Raw genomic sequence first — 27,500 nt, 5'->3', positions numbered from 1 at the left:
TAGTGGGTGTACTGTATATTGGCCAGAATCTACCTTTGGGGGAGGAGGGGGGCATATCATAGTGGGGGGTCTGGGTGTCCTCCCCCAGGGAAGTTTTAAGCATCAACGACTTCATTTCCTGCATTCAGATACACTTTTATGCACCAATTTATGGTGAAATACCTCCATTGAGCCTATGTGAAGAAAAAAGCACAGATGACAATTCAACATATATCAAACATATAATGGAAAGTATGTTGTTACGTGTCATTGGGCATTTTTAAGTGAGTATATGGAAATCCTGGAGCTTACTATCACGTAGACTACACCACTGGATATTGATAAGCTAAATGTTGTGATTTACGCATAACAGCGTCAGCTTTTTTGCCAGCTTTCCTTCCTGCATTTTGCCTGTAAAACCGTGTCTGTGTTCTTCATATTTATGTAGAATTATAGTTTTCTCTTCTTGTTTAAAAGATGCAGCTCTGGTAGATGTTTGTGATTGGTCATGCTGTGCAAACACGCCTCTTTTATGTGAACGTGCACGCCGCTGGATTGGGAAACCCTGGGTTGACTGAACTAGTTGTTAACCAGCGTCGTGATACAGGTTATGCGGGACCGCGGTTGTTAGGTTAGGTGAAGCCGGATCACTGAAAGAAATCCAGGACATGTTGATCTGGATTCGTAGTACAGGCCTCAGGTCGTAACAGTGTGTGTGTGTGTGTGTGTGTGTGTGTGTGTGTCTCCTTGTCTCTGTGTGTGTGTTTGTGTATGTGTGTGTGTGTGTGTGTCTCCTTGTCTGTGTGTGTGTGTTTGTGTATGTGTGTGTGTGTGTGTGTGTGTGTGTGTGTGTGTGTCTCCTTGTCTCTGTGTGTGTGTGTGTGTGTGTGTGTGTGTGTGTGTGTGTGTGTGTGTGTGTGTATGTGTGTGATGAGGTGTCCATTGTCAGAGTATTATATTGTTAAGTCACAAGAACAATGTTTTTGGATTTAAAAGTACTAGTGCAGTACCCGTTGAAAATGTGCCTGTTTGGAACGGGCCGATTGCTTGGCCTGTGGTATTGCTGCTTGTAGAATTCCCCAAAACACTTCATATGCACCTCCCCTGTATACCATACTACTGACATTACAGTGTAGGCTACTTCTACATTAGAGGAAGACATTGTACTACTGCATTTACCTGACAGAATCAGAATGTAATCACAAAATATCACAATGACAGTGTGGAATAATCAGACATTAGCCTCATGGACTCATGGCAGTGTGCTACCCACCTGGCCCATTATGAGAGCTAATCAGAGATAGAGAGAGAGAGACAGACAGAGAGACGTTGTCTCGTGTCGTTTGATCGTTAACGTAGTGCTACTTTGCACGTTTGTGGGTCTGAGGTGTATGTCACATTTTAGCTGCCAAAGCTCCGCTGCTCTTTATCTGTCTCTGGTCCTGCTCACTGCTCACTGCGTGTGAGAGGGGGAGGGGCCAGCGGCCAGAGCAGCAAAAGCCAATGTGTGCTACTTTTACCGATTATATCTTTTGCGTTTCTTATCCAAACAACGTCAAACTTGGCACTGCACTTACCCGTGCCCGTAGCAAGACACCTGTCAAGTTTGAAATGCATCGGACTAACGGTTAAAGAGATATGCGCTTAACACCCACACACACACACACACACACACACACACACACACACACACACACACACAGACACACACACACACACACACACACAGACAGTCAGACATTCCTGCAATTTATAGATAGATTTATTTGATAAAAGTAACAAAATATAGGCCGTAAAATGCCAAACATATCAGATATGTACATAAATACCATGTCCTGAAGCGTTTTCCGCCATCTTGAATTATTTTCTTCGACTCGAGCCACCTACATACGTCACGCTGCCAGTGTTGCCACAGTTATTTTGAAAAAGTAACTTAGTTACTTTACAGATTACTTGATTTTAAAAGTAATTTAGTTACTTTACAGATTACTTGATTTTAAAAGTAACTAAGTTAGATTACAAGTTACTTTATTAGTTACATTCAGCAGCTGCTGACAACCCCCACAGCCTCAACATAAAAATGACAACCGGTTTACTGTGAGGCAGCTCGGCATTGCCAGTAGTAGGGATCTAGTTTATTATGGCACGAAACAAAGGCGAGTCAACCGTGTTTAAGGGCAGCATTTCCTCTACAACATACTGCCCCACCAACCTCTTCAACTCTCCCCCACTTACTGGTTTTGTACCGAAGTCCAGCTTTTGTTGTTTGGGTGGTGGGGGACCTCCTGCTCTCTGCTTCGCACCACCTGCTGGGACTTGCTCTGTAAGTTTGACTGCGGTGCTGCGACTCCAAATGTTTCTTCAAATTTGGCGTAGTTTTTTTGTAGCTAGACAGCACTTTGTCCCACCAGCAGAGTGTACAACCAACCTTAATATTGCCGTCTTTAGCTGACACAAACTCAAAATAGTGACTGTATTTCCAGCTAGAAAACGCGCATCTCTCTCCTCCCTCCATTGTTGTTTACGTTTGTGTCGCTGCGTGGTACACGTGACCTGTCCTCATGATGACCTGTCCTCATGATGAAAACGTGACCTGTCCTCATGCTGAAAACGTGACCTGTCCTCATGATGACCTGTCCTCATGATGAAAACGTGACCTGTCCTCATGCTGAAAACGTGACCTGTCCTCATGATGAAAACGTGACCTGTCCTCATGCTGAAAACGTGACCTGTCCTCATGATGACCTGTCCTCATGATGAAAACGTGACCTGTCCTCATGATGAAAACGTGACCTGTCCTCATGCTGAAAACGTGACCTGACCTCATGATGACCTGTCCTCATGATGAAAACGTGACCTGTCCTCATGATGAAAACGTGACCTGTCCTCATGATGACCTGTCCTCATGATGAAAACGTGACCTGTCCTCATGATGAAAACGTGACCTGTCCTCATGATGAAAACGTGACCTGTCCTCATGATGAAAACGTAACTTCACTCCCCGAGATGCAAGAAGAAAGTAAAAACAATATATATTTTTACTAAGGAAAATGACAAAAATAGTAACACACAGTGACTTGGATAAGTAACTTTAATCTGATTACTGGTTTGGAAATAGTAACGCGTTAGATTACTCGTTACTGAAAAAAGTGGTCAGATTAGAGTAACGCGTTACAAGTAACGCGTTACCCGGCATCACTGCACGCTGCCCTCATGCTACCTTTACTCTGATTGGCAGCCGCTTAGTCGCATCACACAGCATTTGCATAAAATAGACTTCTTGTCTATTTTGGCCCCGCCTTGCTCGTGACAAACGGCCACTCCCATTGAATATGAATGGTAGCCTGTCGCTTTGTCTCCGTCTCTTGTAGCTAATGTGACTGAGGGGTAAGCCAGCAGGCTTCTTTTCCCGAAGATGTCTACGCTGCGCTGAGAAAGATGCCTGCTTCGTTGGTTCAACTGAAGGCGGCCATTTAATTGTTGCAGACTCAAGGTACAGTAGTGAACTGTTTCCATCGTGTCATGCAGTTCAGAGATATCCAAAAGATTTTAAATAAGTATTTTTCTATGTAGTGGATCAAAGTAGGTAGTTAAAGAAAGTCAAGCATATTCACATTTAACAAGCTGACATCACACAATATTCTATGTTTTTTACAAAAAAATGACTCGAACCGATTAATCGATTATCAAAAGTGTTGGAGATTAATTTACTTACCCTCAGGCAGTGAGATTTATGAACAGTGGTACTCAGTGTAATGGATGTGGATTTATTTATTTGAGATTATACTATGTATTCAGGTCATTTTACTGTATTTTCTTCAAATTATATTCATATATTTATAATTTCTATAAGAAGAGAGGGCAAGGGCAAAACACATTTCATTGCATTCTTCTGTACTTTGAAATGCACGTGACAATAAACTTGAACTCGAATAATTGTCAACTGATCCATTAATCTTTCATTTCATGCTACTTACTTCTACTTCGCCTAGCCCGGCACCAGGGTAAAATGAATAAGGGGGGGAAGGTAAAAATTGCGAGCGGATGATTTTTTTTTCATAAAGTAGGCTAAAATTAACTAATTTACCCAGGTTGGGCCCGCTGCCGCAACAGGGTCAGCACTTTCTTGAAGCAGTTAAGTTGTCCATTTATATCTACTTTTTAAATAAGTACAACTTGACAAAGTTACCTTGTTATTAAAATGTTTGCAACCCCTGTTGTTTTCAGCTTCTGTAACAATGATATACATTTGATGATTTAAATAAATATTTAAAATAACTTTGCCCTCTCTCTCTCTCTCTCTCACTCTCTCTCTCTCTCTGTCCAAACTGAACCTCTCTGTTAATCATTTGTTTTATAAACAGAAAGGATGGACCGTTACTCATCTTAACGGTTACTCTTTAATCATTTACAACCAACTGACCATCTGTTTACCATCAGGCCAAATTCCATTCACTAACCGTACAACATCAGGTCATCAGCCTCCCTGACCAAACTGGTCGCCTCCTCTTCCTGAAATCGAAGAACAGCCTGACTGAATAACACAAAAGACTTTCAACATAACAAAATTATATAAAGCCGCATCCTGACGGGAAAACAAAGTCATAATACAACAGAATGAAGATCTTTGTGAGTTTTACGCTCTGGCTGCTGCTCGGCTCCGTCTCCGCAAATGAAAGTACCGATTGTCAGCAGACTTTTCCTCAAGACATCTACGCTGCGCTGAGAGAGATGACCGCCTCGTTGGTTCAACTGAAGGCGGACATGAGGCTGCAGACTCAAGGTACAGTAATGATCTGTTGTACATCATGTCATAGCAGTTCAGAAATGTCCAAAAGGAGAGAAATAAGTATGTTTCTATGTATTGGAGCAAAGTAGGGCTGCACATAGCTACTGATTATTTTCATTGAGGATTAATGTGTGGATTATCATCTGGATAAATGTATTATTTGTTTATTCTCTAAATGGTGAAAAATGTGGATCAGTGTTTCCCCAAAAAGTCCAAGATGACATCCTCAAATGTCTTGTTTTGTCCACAACTCAAAGATATTCAGTTTCCTGTCACAGAGGAGAGAATAAACTAGATCAATATTCACATTTAACAAGCTGACATCACACAAGTGTACCTGTTTTATCATAAAAAATGACTCAAACTGATTAATGGATGTCAAAATAGTTTGATATTAATTTAATAATGACTACTCCATTAATCTTTGCAGCTCTAGAGTAATGTCTAAAGAAACTGTATCTGTTGTTGCAGAACAAGTACAGCAGAAGACTGAAGTGGAGAAGCTGAAGACTGAACTGGAGAAGCTGAATAAACAACAGCTAGGTATTGTTCTCTGATCATTTTTTTTGCTGCCGGCTGCTTCTGATGCTGAGAGATTTACAGCGAGACATTTCATCACAACTACTGATTATTTTCATGATGGATTAATCTGTGGATTATTTCTCCTCATTTGTTCAACTGAAGGTGGACATGACGTTGTTGCAAAGAGACTCAACGTCCAGTAGTGAAGCCGTCTCTAGAAACCACTGTTGTTTTAGACCGTGTCATAGCAGAAATATATTCAAATGCTCAAACTGATTAATCGATTATCAGAATAGTTGGAGATTTATTTAATAGTTGATGACTAATATACTAATCTTTGCAAGTCTAGGAAAATGTCCATAGAAACTCAAGCTGCAATGAGAAGAAGCTGACACAGTTTTGTCTCTGATTTTGCAGAACAAGCAGCACAGCAGAAGACTGAAGTGGACAAGCAGAAGCAACAACAGATAGGTATTGTTCTCTGATTATTGTTTTTGCTGCCGGCTGCTCCTGCTGCTGAGAGATTTACAGCGAGACATTTCATTTTTACCAAATAAAATTATGGTGGCCAAACACTTCTAACTTCTGGTAAATTTAGGAGAAATCTACACACACAAATAGACAAAAAACATGCATCTAACATTCAAATTCATTCTGTGCCATCTCAAGACGTTAAAGATGAAAAGTTATTAAAAGCTTGAGTTTTCGTCTATCGTGTGGGCATGGAGTGGCGTGGCCATTTTGAGCATTTATTGATGAACGAAGAACTTGTTGTAACTTGAGTCTACGTTCTCCAATATGCCTGAAATTTTTCACGATTGACAAGAGTTCATGCCTGAGGACATCTACAGGCAAAAGTTTACTTTTGGTTATAGCGATCCTTGCTGGCAACAGGAAATCAGCTTTATATGACAAACATCATCCGATTTACATGAAACTTATAGTATGTGGTAGCCTGACGAGCCAGACCCACATCCAGATGTTGGGTCTGGGAACTCCCCATTGGCTGGGCTCAATCCGAGGGGCGGGATAAACGGTTGTCTTTCAAATTCCCTCTGCACGCAATAGGATAGCTCTACAACCAATCAGAGCAACGCTAGTTGATGGATTAAACTTTAAACACGTTGTTGGGACCATCGAGGAGGTTAAACATCATCTTTTTCAAGCAAAGGGTTTTCAGCCAACATGTGACTCAAAGACCAAAGACTCAGAGACCATGTGGTCTTTCAAACAAAGGATCTTGGCCTACGGTAAAGTCCACATCCTTCTCACCAAACTCCTACAGGTCACCTCAAGGGAAAAGGGTCACAAAATGGCCGAATGACCACGAAGGAGTGGCCAAAGTGGTCAAAACTCTAAAAACTACAACCTTGTAGTTCACACCTCCTCAGAGAACTCTGATCTCCCATTGGCTCCTGGGACCATAAACACAGCATGAGGTCTTAACCTATAAATAACCTCTTCACCCACAAATCTCCGTCTTTCATAGCAACCCCGTTGCTGCAGGAAGCACGCAAGCTTGTGCCAAAACTTCTACTTTCTGGCGAAAGTGGATTTATCTCTCGGTGTTCTGGAAGAACACTACTGGATCCTGTAACACACATCATGCTTCAAAACTGCAGAGAGAACAACACGTTCTCTAGAAGGAAATCGGACACGGTTTCTTCAAAGTCGACTCTAGCTTGTCTTTCACTGCCCGTGAAGAAAGACAAGTTTTCCTTCGTGATCTGCTGACGAGCAGACACGGACCCCTGTTTCTTTCGTGGAAACCTACGGACAAACGGACTGAACACACAGTAAGAAGGCTTACGTCTGGGCAGAGATACATAGTGTGTTTTATTAATTCGTCATTTGCTACTGCTGCTACTTTGTGTTACCATTAATGTGATCTGATTAATACAGCGCTACTGCTGCGCGTGTAATGTATTAATCTAGGATTGTGACCGCTGAGTCAAATCTATTCTGTGAATGTACTCTGATCACGGTGCATTGTTGATATGTTGTGTTGAATATAATGTAGCTAGGGTAACTGTAAATGCTCCTTCCACGGAGTTCAGCTGCTGTACACCGGAGTGGTTATAATGAACGTCCCCTCAGTCAGACGAAATTCTCAGAGTCTGCGCCTAATTCCACTTTAGTCCAGACATGAGTTGACTGAGAGGGTTGATCATTATCGGTAACCAAGATCTCTTTCTCTAACCTTTCTCTCACACACGTAGGCTATATATGAACATATAGCTACACACACGCGCTAAGGTGAACAGCTGGCCAAACAGCTAGTCACGTAGCTAGCTACAGAACGCACACTGCTTAACAACTGCGCTCCTCAGGGTGTCCCTTTGTGTCAACCACACGGTAGCCTGAATGAGCTAACGGCTAATCTTGGGCCTAGCCTAGCAATACCGCCCTCTTGGGGTGAAACAGTTTTGTGCAGCTCACAGGAGTAGCCATTTTTGTAGTCGTTGGCTAGACTACACCTCGTCACCCCCCCCTGCTCTTTCACACTCACTCTCTCACACCCACACACACACACACACACACACACACACACACACACACACAGAGAGGGTCTCCCCACATGCTGTTCTGTTTTCGTTTTGTTTTGTTGTACTTAAAAGAAACGTATATTGGTTTTAATTGATCAAAGGATTATTGATTGGCCATTGATAATTTTGTTAAAAGTTAATAAATTCTACTATACTTTAATTAGCAGTTGTTGGTGATTATTTGTGTATTATTGTATTAATTGCTGGTTAAACACAGGTCAGTGCTCGGATTTCACCCTTCCACTGACAAATGAGACTATTCCACAGTTCAATATTGGCCCCTGAAGTTTCAGGGTGGTGCCCCGTTTTGATTGTTTGTTGATTTGATAAAGTTATTAATAACCATATTCATAACTTTATTAATATTGATAAACATCTTTCATAATATGCCAATAATCTGATCTGTACCCCTACGAGTACCCAACAACGTCTTCCTTTTTTAAGAATGACTTCAGTGCCGTTCTTTGTTCTTTTCTCAAAGAAAAGCTGAACTCCAAGTCTTCCAGAGTCGCGGCCAAAGCCGATTCCAAAGACCGCTGTTCACCAGCAGCAGCAGCCATAAGCCCCGCCCACCGACTCTATACACGATGTGATTGGCCTGACCAGAGTTTGTTTTTTCCAGCTCGCAAGCCAACGCAGAGTTGCTAGACGACCCTGGCTGCAAAATAAATTTGCTGCTGCTAGGGTGCGTCTAGATTTCTAGGCTGAGTATGTGGTCTACATGTGATACTGAGCTGGCCTCTATACTTTAAAGATGCCTATGTACTCAGGCCACGCCCCCTTTTATGGCTTTTAGACTTAGACTTAGAAAACTTTAATGTCCCAGAGAGGCAATTAGTTGTACAGGACAGGCATATTGACACATTTAAAGTAGAGTCTTGTGTAAGGTGTCATTGAACTCAGCAGAGAGTTCCCTTTTCATTGGTGATGATTTTCCCCGCCCCCCTATATTTGGTACAACATTTAATGCAAAAATTCACGGCCGCATGGAGCTGAAAATCCCAACACGCAAGGAGGTATGAGGGGAATGCTGCTTGCAGATTTAATATTTTTATTGTTTTGCCATTTTTTTTTAGATTTTGTTTGTTATTGTTATTAATGTTATTCTGCCCTCTTCAAACAGCTTTCAGTAGCTTCTTTAGGGTTCTCCATTTCTCACGTTCTACATATGAACATCTTATCTTCTGAAATTGAGTCTTAAAGACGTGAAGATGACGTGTGAATTAACTCAAACTGAACTGAATATATTTACAGAGAAGGGTCAGAATCTAGACACCTATACATGAAGATATCCTGATTCCAAACAACCACATCTATTAATTTTGACTTAATTCTGATTATGTATGATCCCATAACTATAACATTCTCAAAAGCCAATTAAATATTCTGTTTCTATTTTAAACTCATGTCCTGCTTTCTAAATACTAAACCTTGTTAGGAATATTACATAGGACTCAAAATGATCAGTTTAATATTTGATGATTTTTAAAATAACATTTCTCTCTCTCCCTCTCTCTCTCTCTCTCTCTCTCTCTCCATTTCTCTCTCTGTCTCTCTCTCTCTGTCTTTGTCTCTGTCTCTCTCTGTCTCTCTCTCTGTCTCTCTCTCTCTGTCTGTCTGTCTCTCTCTCTGTCTGTCTCTCTCTCTCTCTCTGTCTCTCTCTCTCTCTCTCCATTTCTCTCTCTGTCTCTCTCTCTCTGTCTTTGTCTCTGTCTCTCTCTCTCTCTCTCTCTCTGTCTGTCTCTCTCTCTCCCTCTCTCTCTCTCATCTCTCTCTCTCTCTCTGTCTGTTTCTCTCTCTCAGTCCAACAGGTGGCATTCACAGCCTCTCTGGTGGTTGCAGGTGAAACAACTTTAGGACCCTTGGCCTCGGACACTACCCTGATCTACAAACACGTTACCACCAACATCGGAAATGCCTACAACTCAAACACAGGTAGCTCTGATATTCTAACAATACATTTTAGGGATGCACTGATATCAACATATTGGCTGATGCTAACTGACGCTGAACATTGGTCCTGTAGGGTTACATTACAGCTTGTTTCTTACTTAATACTGGATCAATGTCAAAGATGCGATATATTATACATCCCTAATATATTTCACTTGTATGTTGCTGTTCAAACTATAAAATGACGAAAACAACCGTCCAACAGGTGTGTTCACTGCCCCGGTGAGAGGAGCGTACAACTTTGAGTGGTGGGTCGGTGCACATGGAGACAACAGCCACGCTTCATGTGCTGTGTTGGTCAAGAACTCAGAGAAGATTTCCATGGCATGGGAGCAACAGAATCATCATTTCGGTATTGCTTCTAATGGCGCTACGCTGTTGCTACAGGTGGGAGACGTCGTGTTTGTGCGTCAGGGGGCTAACTGTTTGGTGTATGACAACGAAAATCACCACACCACCTTCAGTGGTCATCTGCTGTTCCCCATGTAAGACAGAAACAGCAGCTCTGTGATAGTCACACAGGTTGTTGTTGTCTTAAGCAAGTCTTCATATATAGCTCTTCATAGATTTGATCTGATTTCATCTGCATCCAAATAATAATAAGTAATAATTGTCGACAGGCATCTTTTTTTCCTTAAAATATAAACTGGTTAATGTTTGATTCTCTCTTGTTTCTGTCATTATAATCAAATAAACATATCATTTGCAATTACATCTGTGAGCATTTTCTTTATTCTTCTTGTTTCAACTTTAACTTATTGAAATCAGATAATCAAATTCAACATCATAGCAGTATAAAGAAACAGAGGATGTTGAGCTGTTGTAATATATCAACTCTGTACGATGTCCACATGAGATTCTCTGGACGTTGGACGGTTCAGTCTCACTTTCTAACATGAAGACACAACAGGAGATTTATAAACTTAAATAAGTAGTTTTGGTGCCTAAATCAAACCACACTGCATCCGTTTCACAGGGTTAACGGCATGTATGAAACTGCAACAGTTAAGTTTTCGGTTAACAAAACTGTCAAATTTTTTTTTTTAACTCATACAAACATTTTAGAAAAAGCTATTTTTTTGTCATTGAAAAGGTGACAAAAAAAGTCAATAGATAATATATATAATAATAGATATTTATTTTTTCATGTCTTTTAGGAGTGTGTATGTTACCTTGACTTGAGGAAGATGGTCTCTGTGTCTATGGATGGACCCAATGTCAATTGCCGTTTTTTTGAGATGCTGCTGAACTGTTGAAGGTGAGGTGAATCTTCTCATTTTATTGTCATATATTGTCAAATCTCCTCTCATTCACACTTACGCTAAGACTACAGCTAAGACTGAATGAAATGCTAATATTTTGAATAGTCAGAAAATTAGCCTCATTGACTAATACTGAAAAAAAAGAAACATTGTAAACTCAGAGTGCTTATTTTCATTGTTACAGTGATATGTATTGTAAAATGTGTATATTTTTGTCTTTTCATAGAGTTTGCTGAGGCGATTCATCAAACGGGAACTTCTCAATGATGCCACACCTCAGCATTTGGTCCAGCTTGATGTTAGTGACACGCAGTCCAGGGTTCATCTAAGAGCTGTTGATATTGGCATTGGAGCTGAGGCTGCAATAAAGGTATTTAGGAAATGCATCATGTGTGACCAGGTTGTTCCTGGTGTCCCTGTTAGTCTGGTGTACTCAGCCCGTCACTGGATTAGCTAGAAGGAAAGAGGAGGGAGAGGAAGCTATTTACCTAATTTAGTCCCCATTCATCCTTATAAAATATGCAACAAAAGAAAATGTTGCCTTCAAACAACACAATTTGCAAACAAGTGTATGAGCTCTTCTAATCAACCATTACACAGTGGACAACAAAATACTAAATACAGCACTCAGTGCCAATCAGTGCACCACTGCTTGTCATTGTAGCCTATTACTGTACGTAGCTTTCATGCCAGTGACATTTGTTAACATATTTGCCTTCTTGCAAAGAATTGGATCCAGAATCAGAAATGCTTTGATGCAAATTTTATTGATTCCATTGATCCTTATTTTGAAACTGTGGCTGAAAACTGAAATACTGTAAATATTACACAAAATATATGTAAACTGAAATAAAATCTATTAGAGTATAAGAAATTAAGAAAATACAAATGAAATGTATTACAGTAAAGTATAACCATCTATTACTGTAGAGTATAAGAAATAGCCACTATTGATACTCAGTCTCTTCTGTCTTGATGATGGGGCCACATGGCCATGATTGATAACGTGATCAATAACAGTTGCCCGAATTTCATCAGAAACCTGGGCCCTTCCAACTATACCTCCACCTCGCACTCTGACTCCTCTTCCTCGGCCCCCTCTACCTCTTCCTCTCACTCTCATCTGCCTTTGACCTCTTCCATCCATGTTGGCAAAGAACAACACAGACGCTGCACCTTTAAGGTCTGCAGACTGACTGCTAAAGAACAACACAGACGTGGCACCTTTAAGGTCTGCAGACTGACTGCTAGTTGAAGATTTGTGTGAAGGAGCATCAAACAGGTGCTTCAGTGATTTCATACTGATGGAGGTAGTTTCTAATAGTTAGGAACAGATGGTTTCTGTTTGGTTACCATAGCTAAAACAATGGAGTTTGGACTGCTTGAATGACATCCGTGTTAACTGTTCTGCTAAAGGGTGTGTGTGTGTGTGGGGGGGGGGGGGGGAATGTGTCCATCCAATGGGAAAGGGTTAACACATTTGCAAGAGGTGTGTTCTGCTCTGCTGAGACCGTGATGATGAAAACCAAGCGGATCCCAGTTTCTTTAAGCAGGTCAAAGCAATCAAGAAAAACTTTAAAACTAGAGGTGATCTTGCCTTTTCTGTGGTGGCTCCACGGCTCAGGAGCTCTCTCCCCTTAGCCTTGAGAGCCTTGGTCTCTGTGGAAGCTTTTAGAAAACACCTAAAGACACATCTTTTTAGACAAGCATTTAATTAGCCATATGGTTTTGTATTGTATTTTATGTGTTGTTGTTTCTTTTTATTTGCTCTTTCTGTAAAGCACTTTGTGACCCCTGTTGTCTGTGAAAGGTGCGATATAAATAGAGTTTACTTACTTATTGCGTTGTGCTGCCGATCGTATAATATTTTCTCCAGTGTGACCTTATGTGTCTTATTGTCCTCCTTACTGTGGCCTGGGCTTGCTTCTACTGTATCATGTGATGAACATTATGTCACGTTATTTTTACTATTTTACTGTGTATGTGTGTGTGTGTGTGTGTGTGTGTGTGTGTGTCTCTGCGTATGTGTGTGTGCGTGTGTGTGTGTTTGTGTGTTAGGGTGTATGTGTGTGTGTTAGGGTGTGTGTGTGTGTGTGTGTGTGTGTGTGTGTGTGTGTGTGTGTGTGTGTGTGTTAGGGTGTGTTTGTCTGTGTGTGTCTGTGTGTCTGCGTGTGTGTGTGTGTTAGGGTGTGTGTGTGTGTGTGTGTGTCTCTCTGTCTATGTGTGTGTGTTTGTGTGTTAGGGTGTGTGTGTGTGTGTCTGTGTGTGTGTGTGCGTGTGTGTGTGTGTGAGTGTGTGTGTGTGTGTGTGAGAGTTTGTGTGTGAGTGTGTGTGTGTGTGTGTGTGTGTGTGTGTGTGTGTGTGTGTGTGTGTGTGTGTGCGTGTCCCTTTCCATAAAGAACCAGTTGGTTCAGTGTTTTCGTATGACAGCATCACCTGATGTGTTTTTTATATCAATTACATCAAGTTTAATTATGTTGAAACTAATTCCACAGTTATTCTTCCACTCCTCTCAGACTCCCTCTGCTGTCACTCAGCAGTTAGGTGACTTTTCTAATCATTTGATCTCAGTCCAATGGGGGCGAGAGAAGCTGCAAAGTCACATTCTGTTCTCCACCTGCCTTATCTGACAGAAGGGTGTAACTGGGTGTAGGGAGGTCCCGGGACATGTCTGCACAAATAGACTGTTTCCCATTCATCTGCTGATGGGTCTGACATTCTGTTTCCTCATACTTCTGGCTCTGTGCCAGCTTCTTCTTACAGACACTTAATCACGTGTAGTTATGTGTTTTGATGCTTAGAAAAGTCAACTTGTGACCAAACTACGCTTTGCGTAGTCTAGTTTATTCGCTCTAAACCAGTTGATCGAAACGCTTCTAATTCACATTTTCTAATTTTTTTTTCTTTTATACGACATTTTCAAAGTTTGCTTAAAATTCACTTGACAATTAGATGGAAACATGACTACTGTCATAATCAAACAGGACTCTGCCGCTTTCTTCTGACTTCTGGTACCGCCATGACGCCAGGCGAGGACCACGGACTATGTTGTGTTCCCAGACGGAAACTATATGTATACTGTATATATATTTTATTTGAGTTAGTTTTGCAAACAGACATTACAGTTTTACTTACTGTAGTTATCAGGTTTTTTGTAATACCTAATTTTTATTTTTATTTCAGTTAACAATGTTTTTTTCCTCCTAGTTTTCATTATTTTGTTTGTTTTTGTTAACGTAATAACCTTGATCAACATACAAACACATGCCAAGTTTAAAGGTACCCTTTAACAATGTAATCATAGATCATCAATGTGTTTATCTTCTCTAGGAAATGTTCTGTGATACGTGAAGAAGTGGTTACACCCTTGTTAATCAAACTGATGTTGGCACATCATGTGACATATGATTGATTTGTGTTTTGGAGAATGAGGAACAAAGAACAAAGAACCATTCAACATCTGTGACCTCCTTTTGCTGTAGTCTTCTATATAAAGCTCACACAGGTTTACAGACGGCACAGTTCTATATATCTCAGACTCCGGCTACTCAGCAGTTATTTTCTTTCAGAGAGAGAAAGAGAGAGAGAAAGAGATAGACACCACCTTGTCCTTATCCTCGTGCAGCTGCAGTTTCCTCACACACAATCGATCCATCAATCAGCGGAGCGAGACAGCAGGGAGAGAGATTCATGTTTTGACATTTTAAAGTTTGTCATAACTGAAGGTAAGTTCAGATTCTGAACCAGACTCCAGTGAAAAAACGAAGCATTTAAGAAGTAGTCCAGACCTTTAGGAATCAATGTTTCACGTGACATTGTTTAATAACTTATTTATATTATTTTACTTTTTTGCTTAATTTAGTAACAGCTGTTTCACGTAAAGTCCACATTTCTTTGAATCCGTATCAGTGCAGCTGTTAATGCTTAAACTGTACGTTAGATGACATCAGGGAAAACTTCTAAAAGTGTAAATATCTTTAAAATCCGCGCGGTCTGGTGAATTTTATGTTAGCCGAATGAAAGAGTGGAAACTTTGTCTTTTTAAAATAGAATTAATCTTATTTTCTTCTGGTGGTAATTCTTACTGGTGTGCCTGAAAACACTAAAATGAGAGATTTATAGATGGAGTCAGGCATTGAGCTGCGAAATCAACTCTGTAGAAAGAGTGGACTCATATTTCTGTATTGTAAATAGTTTGTAATGGTTTAGTTTATAATGACTATTAATAATAATGTTCTGTAGCACCAGTTACCCCCTTAAATACGTATTTGTTCAGTTTCAAAGTTAAACTTTAAAACAGTAAATAAATACATCATTTATAAATACATTCATGAATTACTAAATTAAAAAGAGCATTTCAAAACTAGAGAATGCAATTTCTGAAGAAATTGCATTCTGTGAATGCTGTGTGTTGAAAGACTGATGCTAGACTGGATTGCTGACTTGAATTGTGTTAGAAGAAGGTGAAGTAGTGAGAATCAAAAAGTGGTAATTGGTTTAAGGCGAGACACGGCAGGCAAAAACATCGGTTTTTTTTCACTGGTCAATTTTGAGATTTTGGGCTATTTGGCTTCAATAACATGTCTTCTTTCAGACTTGTGGTGAAATAAAGTCCGAAATACACATTTAGGTCTTTATTTTACTCCACTTTGTCTGTTTGCGGCGGTAGATTTCACCTAAATTCAACAAAAGTTGGCGTTCTAAATCATCGCGCTTCTCCGCGATCGCTGTCTGCACCCTGTCGTCACATATACCGTTGGAAAGCTCTCTTTCTCCTGTACAATGCTGTCGGATCCAAATATGGTCATTTCCTTTTTATCAGCAACCAATCGTGAAAGTAAAAGGGGGGATTTAACTCAAAATGCGCAATCTCATTGGCTGATGCCAATTTCTGACAACGTGATTCGTTCAGAATGGTCACGTGACGCGCTCTGACATTTCCGCGGTAGCTCAAAATATTGAAAGAAGTGCGTCGAAAACGGCCGAAAATCACCTCAGAGAAGAAGAAAACAGTTGTTATTAGAAAGAAGACACACAGGATCACAAACTAAGACAACAGATGATGAAATGCCTTCACATAGTACGTCGATGTTTAAACTGTCGTTCATAAAACAGGAGTGTTCAGACAGCGGAGGTTCTCTCTCTCTCTCTCTCTCTCTCTCTCTCTCTCTCATAATATAATCTCTTCTTTGTATCTCTGACAGTGTAAAGATAATCTGTCAAATAATAATTTAGTCTACTTTGTTTGCTTTCTCCGATGTTCTAAATATTGGTCTTTTGAATGATTCATAATTAGTTTTGTTCTGTTGTGTTATGAACCAGTGCTGATGGGAGCCTGGTTAGTTATCTTCACCATCAGCTGACTGAGGGGACTGGTTCTGGTTAGTTATCTTCACCATCAGCTGACTGAGAGGACTGGTTCTGGTTAGTTATCTTCACCATCAGCTGACTGAGAGGACTGGTTCTGGTTAGTTATCTTCACCATCAGCTGACTGAGAGGACTGGTTCTGGTTAGTTATCTTCACCATCAGCTGACTGAGAGGACTGGTTCTGGTTAGTTATCTTCACCATCAGCTGACTGAGGGGACTGGTTCTGGTTAGTTATCTTCACCATCAGCTGACTGAGAGGACTGGTTCTGGTTAGTTATCTTCACCATCAGCTGACTGAGAGGACTGGTTCTGGTTAGTTATCTTCACCATCAGCTGACTGAGAGGACTGGTTCTGGTTAGTTAGCTTCACCATCAGCTGACTGAGGGGACTGGTTCTGGTTAGTTATCTTCACCATCAGCTGACTGAGGGGACTGGTTCTGGTTAGTTATCTTCACCATCAGCTGACTGAGAGGACTGGTTCTTATTAGTTATCTTCACCATCAGCTGACTGAGAGGACTGGTTCTGGTTAGTTATCTTCACCATCAGCTGACTGAGGGGACTGGTTCTGGTTAGTTATCTTCACCATCAGCTGACTGAGGGGACTGGTTCTGGTTAGTTATCTTCACCATCAGCTGACTGAGAGGACTGGTTCTGGTTAGTTATCTTCACCATCAGCTGACTGAGAGGACTGGTTCTGGTTAGTTATCTTCACCATCAGCTGACTGAGAGGACTGGTTCTGGTTAGTTATCTTCACCATCAGCTGACTGAGAGGACTGGTTCTTATTAGTTATCTTCACCATCAGCTGACTGAGAGGACTGGTTCTGGTTAGTTATCTTCACCATCAGCTGACTGAGAGGACTGGTTCTGGTTAGTTATCTTCACCATCAGCTGACTAAGAGGACTGGTTCTGGTTAGTTATCTTCACCATCAGCTGACTGAGGGGACTGTTTTGTGGGAAAGGTAAGCTGGAGCAGCAGCAAGTATGGCCATCTCCACCTTGATGAAGGAGCCTCTGTCATGCTTTCTGTTATGGAGAAGTTGTGGCTTCAGAGCTCAGTTGTGACGGTCAATTCAATGAGAGAAACTGATATGCTCAGGATCTCGAATGCTGAGACCGTCACAGCTGCCAGTGTAAAACATAGTCTAGAGTCTAAGCACAGCTAAAATACATATGGTGCTGGAATGGACAATTAGATTTTAAAAAAGCTGTTACATCCATTGTTGGTCTTGTTCTGTGTCCATACAACTGTCCAGCGTGGGTTTTGTCGGCAACTTTGTGCATGATACGCCAATGTTGATTCATTAAGTTACTGCAGTTGTAGGCCTTATATGCCTGCCATTTTATTAAATAATCAATTTTCATGAGCTTGAAATATTCTATATTATTATCAGTAAGGGCCTGAGCATTTATTCTGTTTTTGAGCAATTTTTCCAATAGAAATTTATTAAATTCCACTATTTAAATCTTTAAATGCCGTTTTCTCAAAATGAGTTTTTTGTCATTCTCCAGTAGAAACATCTCAGCCTATGTAGCACCTATGTACACCAACCTTTCCAGTTATACACTTAGTAGTATTCTGAAGATATTTACAGAGGGATTTGTTAATAAATCATTCCTGCCCTGATTTATGTGACATTTTAAGCAAAAAAACATGGCGAAAATCGATTTTTTTAGGGCTATGGACAGTATATTTTGATTTCCTAGGTAATGAAAGCAGATATCCTGAAATCCCTCTGTAATTTTTTTTTCATCTTGTGTGTAAACAAAATGAAAAAAGAATTTTGCACCTGGCTTTATCATATGTTCAGATCTATCTACCGAAAATATATGCAAAATCGCGCATATTTAATGAGAAAATGCCTAATTTGCATAATTAAACATACACATTTCAAAAACTTGTAATACATTTTTTTTATATACTTGTGTAAGTAATCAACTGAGGAAGTTTCATGGAGATATCTATTATTTTAAAATTTTAGCCTATTCACCTGTAGTGTCTCGCCTTAATTAGCATCAATGTCTTTGAAAAGTTGAATAACACCCAGAATGTTTGAAAGGTGTGGAATATAATGATTTAATATTTGTAGTTAATTTTAAGATGATGCTAAATGGGATTGCTGGCTTCAATTTGGATGACGAAGCAGTTAAAGGAGAATAAATGAGTCTGAAAAGTGGGAAATGTGTCAGATTAGGTAATCTCAATCAACTGACACGGACACACACGCAGACACAGACACACACAGGAGGAGGGTACGATAGGAAGAGGAGAGGAAAAAAGTAGGTCACTCAAAGTGACTTAAAAGTGAGGCCATGACAGTAATGCCTTTAACTTAAGGATGTACATATATTTCAGGATGTGGTGCATCCCTGAGAACAATAACTTTGGATCTGAAATAAATTGTTTCAGAAATATAGCTTTGGGAAAAAAGTGGTCTCGTGGCACAACTTGCCCCTGGTGCGGGGTAGTTGTGCCTTTGGGGGAATACGTTGGGGTAAATTGTGCCAGTGATTTCTGAAATAAAACAGAACATTTTAATGTTATGAACTGTAATGCTATATGAAAGCAAGACAAATTCAATACAAATTACTCATTTAACGTTTATTTAGATATTGTCGCCCTATTAAGCTGTTGGAATAAGTCATATTTTGTAGTTTTTGGGAAAACACAAAAAACTTAAATACACAATATATGATATTTGTGAATCATTTCACGCAAAAAGGCTTTGGCAATAAATGCCTGTTGACATACATAGAACGCTGTCTGTCAATTATGTAACATATAAGAATAAAGTGACTAGGTTAATTTCTAAACATCCTGTTGTGACTTAGGCCACTTCAAAACTTAATAAAACTTCTCTTCAATAAACTAAAAACTGAAATCAGTGTTAGCTAAATTAAAGAAATGGCAGGTAGGCCTAAGTCAAACACTGATGAGGCATGCCCAACTCCTCACTTCTCCAGATTATCCCCTGTGAGTATGTAGGTCTAGGTGGTCTGGATCTGGGCTACTACTTAACATCCCACTTGTCAATGCTGCAGGGGAATATAAACTTACATACTCAAAAGCCAGCTCACAGCATAAGTGCCATGAAATGCTGTGAAACATTGCTGCTAGTGCCTTTATATGGTCTGCTAGCTCTGTCTCCATGTATTCTTTGAAGACTTGGTTGGAAAGTCCTGTTCTCTTATACCCTGTCTTTGTTACTTCTATCTTTTTCTTCTCCATGGATCTTTTCAGGTCATCCTGCAGATCTTCATCTCCCTTGCCACCTGACATATGGTCTTTCCCTGTTGCACCTCTTCACTGCTCTGTCCAACTCCACAAGAGGAGTTGAAGCCCTGTCTTCCGTTCATAAGTGCGTGGCATGATGGGTTTTGGTCTAAAATTAAGAATGTCACATAGTTTAAGTGATAGAATGTAAGAGTACAATTACAAATTAATAATATGTTGAAAATAATCATAAGTGTGGGTGCCACTGGCACAACTTAACCCAGGCCCTTTGGCCCAGTCACCCCAGACCCACAAGTTTGAAAAACTAGCATGATCCAGCAGTTATGAGCTAACATGCTAACTCTATAGACTCATTGTGTAGCCTGCTAAAGCACTAAAACATGTGTGAAATGTTTTCAAACTTGTCTATAATTGTTCAGACACTACAATCAAAAAACCTTAATCATAGAAATTTTACTTTGAAAGGAAAAGAACAGCCTTAGCCTTAAAGAAGACTCAATATTTTAAAATGTACTATTGGAATTCAGGTTATTGGTGTGAATGCTGAAGGCTTTCACATCTATATTCTTCTACACTTAATATTTTATACAAAGCGGATGGACAATGTTCAAAGTTGACACATTTTCATACATTTTCAACTGCTAGCTATATTTGGAAATATAGCTCGAGGGGAGGACCTTAGCTGAAGAGCCACATATTCAAAAGAAGCAAAGTTTCCATAAGATATTTGAGTACATTAGTCGTTAAACAAAATGGCGACTCCACCTCCTCTCTTATTCGCTCTATTCTCACTCATAAAACTGAAGTTAGGGGGAGCTGACTCAATGAGAACAGCATCACTGTTATTATGGTCTAACCAGGTTTCAGTTAAAAACAGATAATCAAGATTGTGCTTAATAATAAAATCATTGATTAAAAATGATTTTCCCGCCAAAGACCTGACGTTTAGTAAGGCTAGTGTTAGTGTTAGTGCTAAGTTGGCAGTTAAGTCCTTCTTTTTCTTACTTAGCAGATTCACCATTCTTTTTCTATTACCTATCACAACATAGATTGACGAAGAATTGAATACACAGGGCCCAGGCTTGTCCTGGAAAGAGTCATGAGTGCCACTAGGCATGCAGCCTGGACCCAGCACATATCAGTTAAAGCTTGTTTCATTCTGTACACAAGCATACTTATCAGTCTGGGGAGAAGGAGTTAGCTGCCATCCTTGAGGGGGCAGAGGTGCCTGGCGTTTTACTTTCAGTGGTTGAGTCCAAACAGGGTCAGTTTGATGCTGGGGGCGAGTGATGGGAGAAGGAAGTGGGGCAAACTTGGTTCCAGCATCTACCAGCTGCTCCATCCGGTCAGTGAACCCCAACATGTGGCAGGGGGAAACAGGGGAAAGGGTGAGTGGGGAGAGCGATGGATCCTCAAAGGCGTTGGGGTTGGTAAGGGGGTTTGAGGAGTGTTGGGTGGGTGTAAAGGGGGGTTGAGATTTCTCGTCTCTGCTCTGAGGTCCTCCATGGTCAAATCTTTGCTCAGGTGGGGGCTGCGGTGGATCACTGCCGCACTTTATGTCTTCCTCTTGTTTTGATTTATCTTGTCTCGTGTCCTTGGCCGAGGGAGCAGATGTGTGGTGCAGAAAGTAAAGTAGGCTAGAGGTGAACAGCTTTACTCCTGGCTTTTTAAGGAAAAGTCCATCTGCTTTAAAAAGATGTCTGCCGTCCCAGAAAATGTTAAAATTGTCAATGAACCGCAGAGAGTGGACGGTACATGCAGTTGAAAGCCATTTGTTCAGTGCCAACAGTCTGCTGAATCTCTCAGCTCCTCTTCTGACTGGCGGTATAGGGCCACTGATAAACACCTTCACGTTTAGGGAGCTGTTCAGCAGATCCATAAAGTCACGATTCAGCACTTCAGACTCTTGCTTTACAACATCATGTGACCCTATATGCAGTATAATGTTTTTCACAGTTGGGTGTGCTGCCATGATATCCGGGATTCTTTGGGCTAAGTCAGACACCATGTCTTTGGGAAAACAGAGTATTTTGGTGTTTTTACTGCTTTTTACATCTTTTACAGCAGTCACCCACAATCAGAGTTTGAGGCCCAGTCGTTAGCTTTCCCTGTAGCTTTTTACTTTTTGAATTGCTATCAGTCCTTACCCTGCTGTGTGACAATGAGATGCAATCCAGGTCATCAGATGAAGGTCCAGGGTCCTGCAGCAGTGGAGCAAATCTGTTCTCCACCTGCACACTCAGTTGTTGGGGAGGCATTTTGTTGCTAATTTTCCATTTTGCAGCTGTCCACGGCTGTGTCCTACTAAGTAGAGGGGTTGAAGAGGCGCTCTGCTTGGATGATAATGCAGGCCAGCCGTTCATATCACAAATCTCAGGGCGCTGTGCCCTGCCCGTTAGTCGTCCTCCTATTTCCCAGGAAAAGGATTTACTCTCAGGCTTTGCACCAAAAGAGTTCCAGGGAGGACTACCACTTGTTGATTTATTACCCGTTCCATAGCCCTCCTGTTTCTTTGTAGTCTTGATCCTCGATTGCCTCGATCTCTTTGTCTGTGGCCACATGTTTCCTTTGTCTCAGAAAGCAGTCAGGCTGTGGAGTTGCCTGTAGGCCGCAGTTGTCTCAGGCACATGTTGACCCCATGTATCCTTATTTAAAATCAGTTATTTGTTTAAAATCAAGTTTAACACTGGTTTAAGTGGTCCCAACTATGTTATGTTCAATTTGTCATTAAATGTCCAAATTTCTGGGTTCCCAGTCAGAAACTACATATATGTGTCTATGGCACAGACTGTATAAAACAGGTCTATGGTCGGAAATGTCAACTCTGAAAGATATAACATTATTTGCTCTATGAAAGACATTGACAAAGATGAAAACTAAGGACATTTACTTGATCATTTTATTTTAGTTAGTTTTGCAAACAGACATTACAGTTTTAGTTAGTTATCGTTTTTTTGTAATGCCTCGTTTTTATTTTTATTTCAGTTAACGACATGTTTTTTCCCTCCTAGTTTTCATTATTTTGTTTGTTTTCATTAACGATTATAACCTTGGTCAACATACAAACACATGGGAAGATAAGGCCAAGTTTAAAGGTACCCTTTAACAATGTAATCTTATATCATCAATGTGTTTATATTCTCTAGGAAATGTTCTGTGATACGTGAAGAAATGGTTACACCCTTGTTAATCAAACTGACATTGACACATCATGTGACATATGATAGAATTCTGTTCTGGGGAATGAGGAAGAAAGAACAATTCAAAATCTGTGACCTCCTTTTTGCTCTAGACTTCTACATAAAGCTCACCCAGGTTTACAGACGGCACAGTTCAACAGTAAGCTGCCAGTGTGAGAATGAAGATCTCTGTGAGTTTTACGCTGTTGCTGCTGCTCGGAGCCGTCTCCCCAAGTAAAGGTACCGATCAACAGAATACTTTTCCTCAAGACATCTACGCTGCGCTGAGAGAGATGAACGCCTCGTTGGTTCAGCTGAAGGCTGACATGACGCTGCAGGCTACAGGTACAGTAATGAACTGTTTACATCGTGTCATAGCAGTTCAGAAATACACAAAAGGAGAGAAATAAGTATTTTTCTGTGTAGTGGAGCAAAGTAGGGCTGAAACTACCGATTATTTTCATTGTGGATTAATGTGAGATTATGTTCTAGATGAATGGATTATTTGTTGGGACTCTAAAATGTGGATCAGTGTTTCCCAAAAAGCCCAAAATGACATCCTCAAATATCTTGTTTTGTCCACAACTCAAAGATATTCAGTTTACTGTCACAGAAGAGAGAAGAAACTAGAAAATATTCACATTTAACAAGCTGATGTCACACAAGTTTCAGTTTGTTCATAAAAAATTACTCAAACCGATTCATCGATTATCACAATAGTTGGAGATTAATTTAATAGTTGACAACTGATTCATGCAGCTCTAAAGCAATGTCCAAAGAAACTGAAGGAGCAGTAAAATCAAGCTGACAAAGAAAGTCTCTCTGATTTTGCAGGTCAAGCTCAGCTGAAGACTGAAGTGGACAAGCTGAATAAACAACAGCAAGGTATTGTTCTCTGATCACTTTTCTTGCTGCCGGCTGCTTCTGATGCTGAGAGATTTATAGAGAAACATTTCATTTTTACTAAATTAAATCATGGTGGCCAAACGCTTCCAAATGCTGGTAAATTTTGAAGAAATCTACACACACAAATAGACAAAGTTTAATAAAAGAAATGTTTTCTTTCCATGCATCTAAGGGTGTTTTCACACCTGAAAGTCTGAACCAAGGTCCGGACCAAGGTTCATGTTTTTGTTCCATTGTAACATTTGATCCGGTAAGTTTTGGTTTCACGGCAGTTATACAAGCGCACTAAAGATCTATTCGTGACAAAACTACGTCCTGCCGTCATCACACACGTGAGCTGCGTCTCCAGATACTTATAACTGATTGGTTTGTAGACGGGCTTCCCCGTCATCTCGTATCCTCTCTCTGTGTCAGAGGTTTTTCAGCTGACTGCTGCTCTCCCCTACTGACTGCTGCTCTCTCCTACTGACTGCTGCTCTCTCCTACTGACTGCTGCTCTCTCCTACTGACTGCTGCTCTCTCCTACTGACTGCTGCTCTCTCCTCTACTGACTGCTGCTCTCTCCTACTGACTGCTGCTCTCTCCTACTGACTGCTGCTCTCTCCTACTGACTGCTGCTCTCTCCTACTGACTGCTGCTCTCTCCTCTACTGACTGCTGCTCTCCTCTACTGACTGCTGCTCTCCTCTACTGACTGCTGCGCTCTCCTCTACTGACTGCTGCGCTCTCCTCTACTGACTGCTGCTCTCTCCTCTACTGACTGCTGCTCTCTCCTACTGACTGCTGCTCTCTCCTACTGACTGCTGCTCTCTCCTACTGACTGCTGCTCTCTCCTCTACTGACTGCTGCTCTCCTCTACCCTCTACTGCTCTCCTCTACTGACTGCTGCTCTCTCCTACTGACTGCTGCTCTCTCCTCTACTGACTGCTGCTCTCTCCTCTACTGACTGCTGCTCTCTCCTCTACTGACTGCTGCTCTCTCCTACTGACTGCTGCTCTCTCCTCTACTGACTGCTGCTCTCTCCTCTACTGACTGCTGCTCTCTCCTCTACTGACTGCTGCTCTCTCCTCTACTGACTGCTGCTCTCTCCTCTACTGACTACTGCTCTCTCCTCTACTGCCTGCTGCTCTCCTCTACTGACTGCTGCTCTCTCCTCTACTGCCTGCTGCTCTCTCCTCTACTGACTGCTGCTCTCTCCTCTACTGACTGCTGCTCTCCTCTACTGACTGCTGCTCTCTCTTACTGCCGCGGCTCTTTTTGTTTTGTTGTGATGTTGAGAAGCGAGACACGGGAACTTTCTTTCTGGAGAATTTATTCAGAGACAAACGGAAACCTACACTGTACATTTACTACCACTTAACAAATAAACTGCTGATGTCTTCTCTGCTCTGATAGCAGACAGCTGTCTGCTCTGAGCTCATTCACTGTCACTCTCTCATGTAGCCTCCACACTAAGCACCGAGCTATTCCTTAAAGGAGCTTCCCCGGTCTGGTAACACAAGGAGAGCCTGCCAGAGCTTCTTGTATTTGGTCCGAAAGTCCGAACCATCCAAAAAATGCTTTCACACTATAAACGAACCGGACCATGGTTCAGTTTGGTCCAGACCGAGACCACCTCTTTTGGTCGGACCAAAATTTGGTCTTTTGATCCGGACCGTGGTCCGGGGGAGGTTTCACACCTCTAATTTTGGTTCGGATCAAACTGAAAAGTCTGAAAGTCCGGACCAAATGAGGTATGTGTGAAAACGCCCTAAGAGAGAAGACACACCAGCCCGATAGTCGGCCGTTGGGCCGTCTGGCGAGGCCGGTGACTTGAGTCTGTTCGGTGTGTTCGTGCCGTCATCTGTTGGAGGAGCCGTCGGCCTTCATTTTGTCCGACCTGACATGTTCAGTCAGAGACAGGGCCGTCAGAGACAGGACAGACAGAGACAGGGCCGTCAGAGACAGGACAGTCAGAGACAGGGCCGTCAGAGACAGGGCCGTCAGAGACAGGGCCGTCAGAGACAGGGCCGTCAGAGACAGTCAGAGACAGGGCAGTCAGAGACAGGGCAGTCAGAGACAGGGCAGTCAGGACTCACCCGGAAATGGGGAGCGGATGAGCCTCTCAAAATCTGATGAAAATCTTTTAAACTGACCTTTGTTGATCTGAAATGAAGACAGATTCAGCAACTGCACGGCCTATTTCTCTCTTCAAATGTTTTCAGAAACACGTTTCGGTGAACTATTTTAGTCCAATATGAGATCGTATTCTGAACGAGCCGCCATGACAGTCTGGCTGTGAATTTCCGGAGAAAAAAGAACCACGTGACGCGTTTGTCCAATCAGCTGCCGGTTTTCATTTTCTGGGAAATAATCAGACTGTTAATGGAAACAATACAGAGCAGCGCCGCCTGCTGCTATGGAGACGTATTACGTTTCACGCACGTGCAGAGCGTACGCTCAAGTCAGCGTCTCCTCAGTGTGTTCTGAGGAACTTTTTGGACCTCGGGACCCGACTGATCAGTCCGACTGGCTTCACTGCCGACGGTCGGCCGTCTGGTTGGTGTGTCAGGGCCTTAACCCTAACCCTGAATGAACAGTGGCACTGAAAGACAAAACACAACATTTCACAAATGTGTGTTTTGTACTTAAGGGCCTCCATAGAAAGACGACATCTTAGGGAAGATAAAGAGAACAAAAACTACTAACTGAAAAATGTTTCTGCCTGTAGTTTCTCCTCCTTAGAAATGTAGTAAATTACACAGGACTCAAAATGAGCAGTTTAATATTTGATGATTCTCTCTCTCATACACATATATACATACATATATATACATATATATATATATATATACACACACATACACACATACATACATACATACATACATACATACATATATATATATATATATATATACACATACATATATATACATATACACACACATACACACAACAAGGAGTAAATACATCTGATATAATAATACAAGTAAACAGGATAATTATGAAATAAATGCAGATACTAAACACATTCTGTGCATGTTCCTCAAAGGGCACGTTGAAATAATATATATAAAAAAAGAATACAGACAAAACAAAATAAAAAAATATATATAATATATAACTTGTATAAATAATTCTTATACAAGTCTCTATTTCTTTAGCCTTGTATTGTGGCAGGAGAAGACATATTTAGCTGCTAGCCATGCCGTGCTTTCATCTTCCCCTAATAAAAGAGGAAGCTTTTTGTCCTCAGTGTAGGAAGTGAAGCCTGGTTTATGTTTTTCAAATTTTTGGAAATATTTGGTTCTTAAGTCTTCATATTTGGGACATGTACATAGGAAATGTAATTCAGTTTGGGTAACCTGGTGGCAGTGTGTACAGACTCGTTCCTCTCTTGGTCTCCACTCTTTTAAATGTCGACCTCTTTCAATTTCCAGCTCGTGGTCACCGACTCTGGATTTTGTTAAAATTCATATTTCTTTTGGATTTTTTGTTTTGAGATATTCGGCCAATTGGATATCTCTGTTCAGGGATTGATAACAGAGGAGATTAAGTTGTATTTTATTTTCATTTTGCCATTGTTCTGTTTACTCGTCTTTTCATTTAGTATAAAATCTTTTGACTGAAGAATGTGTCTGTGGCTCAGTGTACCTGTCTCTCTCTACCTGTCTGTCTACTACTGACTGTGTTTAGCTCAGTGTACCTGTCTCTCTCTACCTGTCTGTCTACTACTGACTGTGTTTAGCTCCGTGTACCTGTTTCTCTCTCTACCT

General features: G+C 41.0%; 1 protein-coding gene across 1 annotated transcript in view; it reads left to right on the top strand.

The window, feature by feature from the left end:
• Positions 1–27,500, top strand: part of LOC116036424 (bromodomain-containing protein DDB_G0280777-like) — a 1,700,590-nt gene that overhangs the window by 771,419 nt on the left and 901,671 nt on the right. The window contains exons 8-10 of the mRNA XM_036008807.1: positions 5,249–5,311; positions 5,708–5,744; positions 23,685–23,701. Of these exons, the coding sequence (XP_035864700.1) occupies positions 5,249–5,311; positions 5,708–5,744; positions 23,685–23,701 (117 nt within the window). The remainder of the gene's footprint in view (positions 1–5,248; positions 5,312–5,707; positions 5,745–23,684; positions 23,702–27,500) is intronic.

The sequence above is a fragment of the Sander lucioperca genome, chromosome 13 (assembly GCF_008315115.2).
Source record: "Sander lucioperca isolate FBNREF2018 chromosome 13, SLUC_FBN_1.2, whole genome shotgun sequence".
Lineage (NCBI taxonomy): Eukaryota > Metazoa > Chordata > Actinopteri > Perciformes > Percidae > Sander > Sander lucioperca.
The sequence above is the reverse complement of the archived record's forward strand: the minus strand, read 5'-3'. Positions and strand labels throughout refer to the sequence as shown.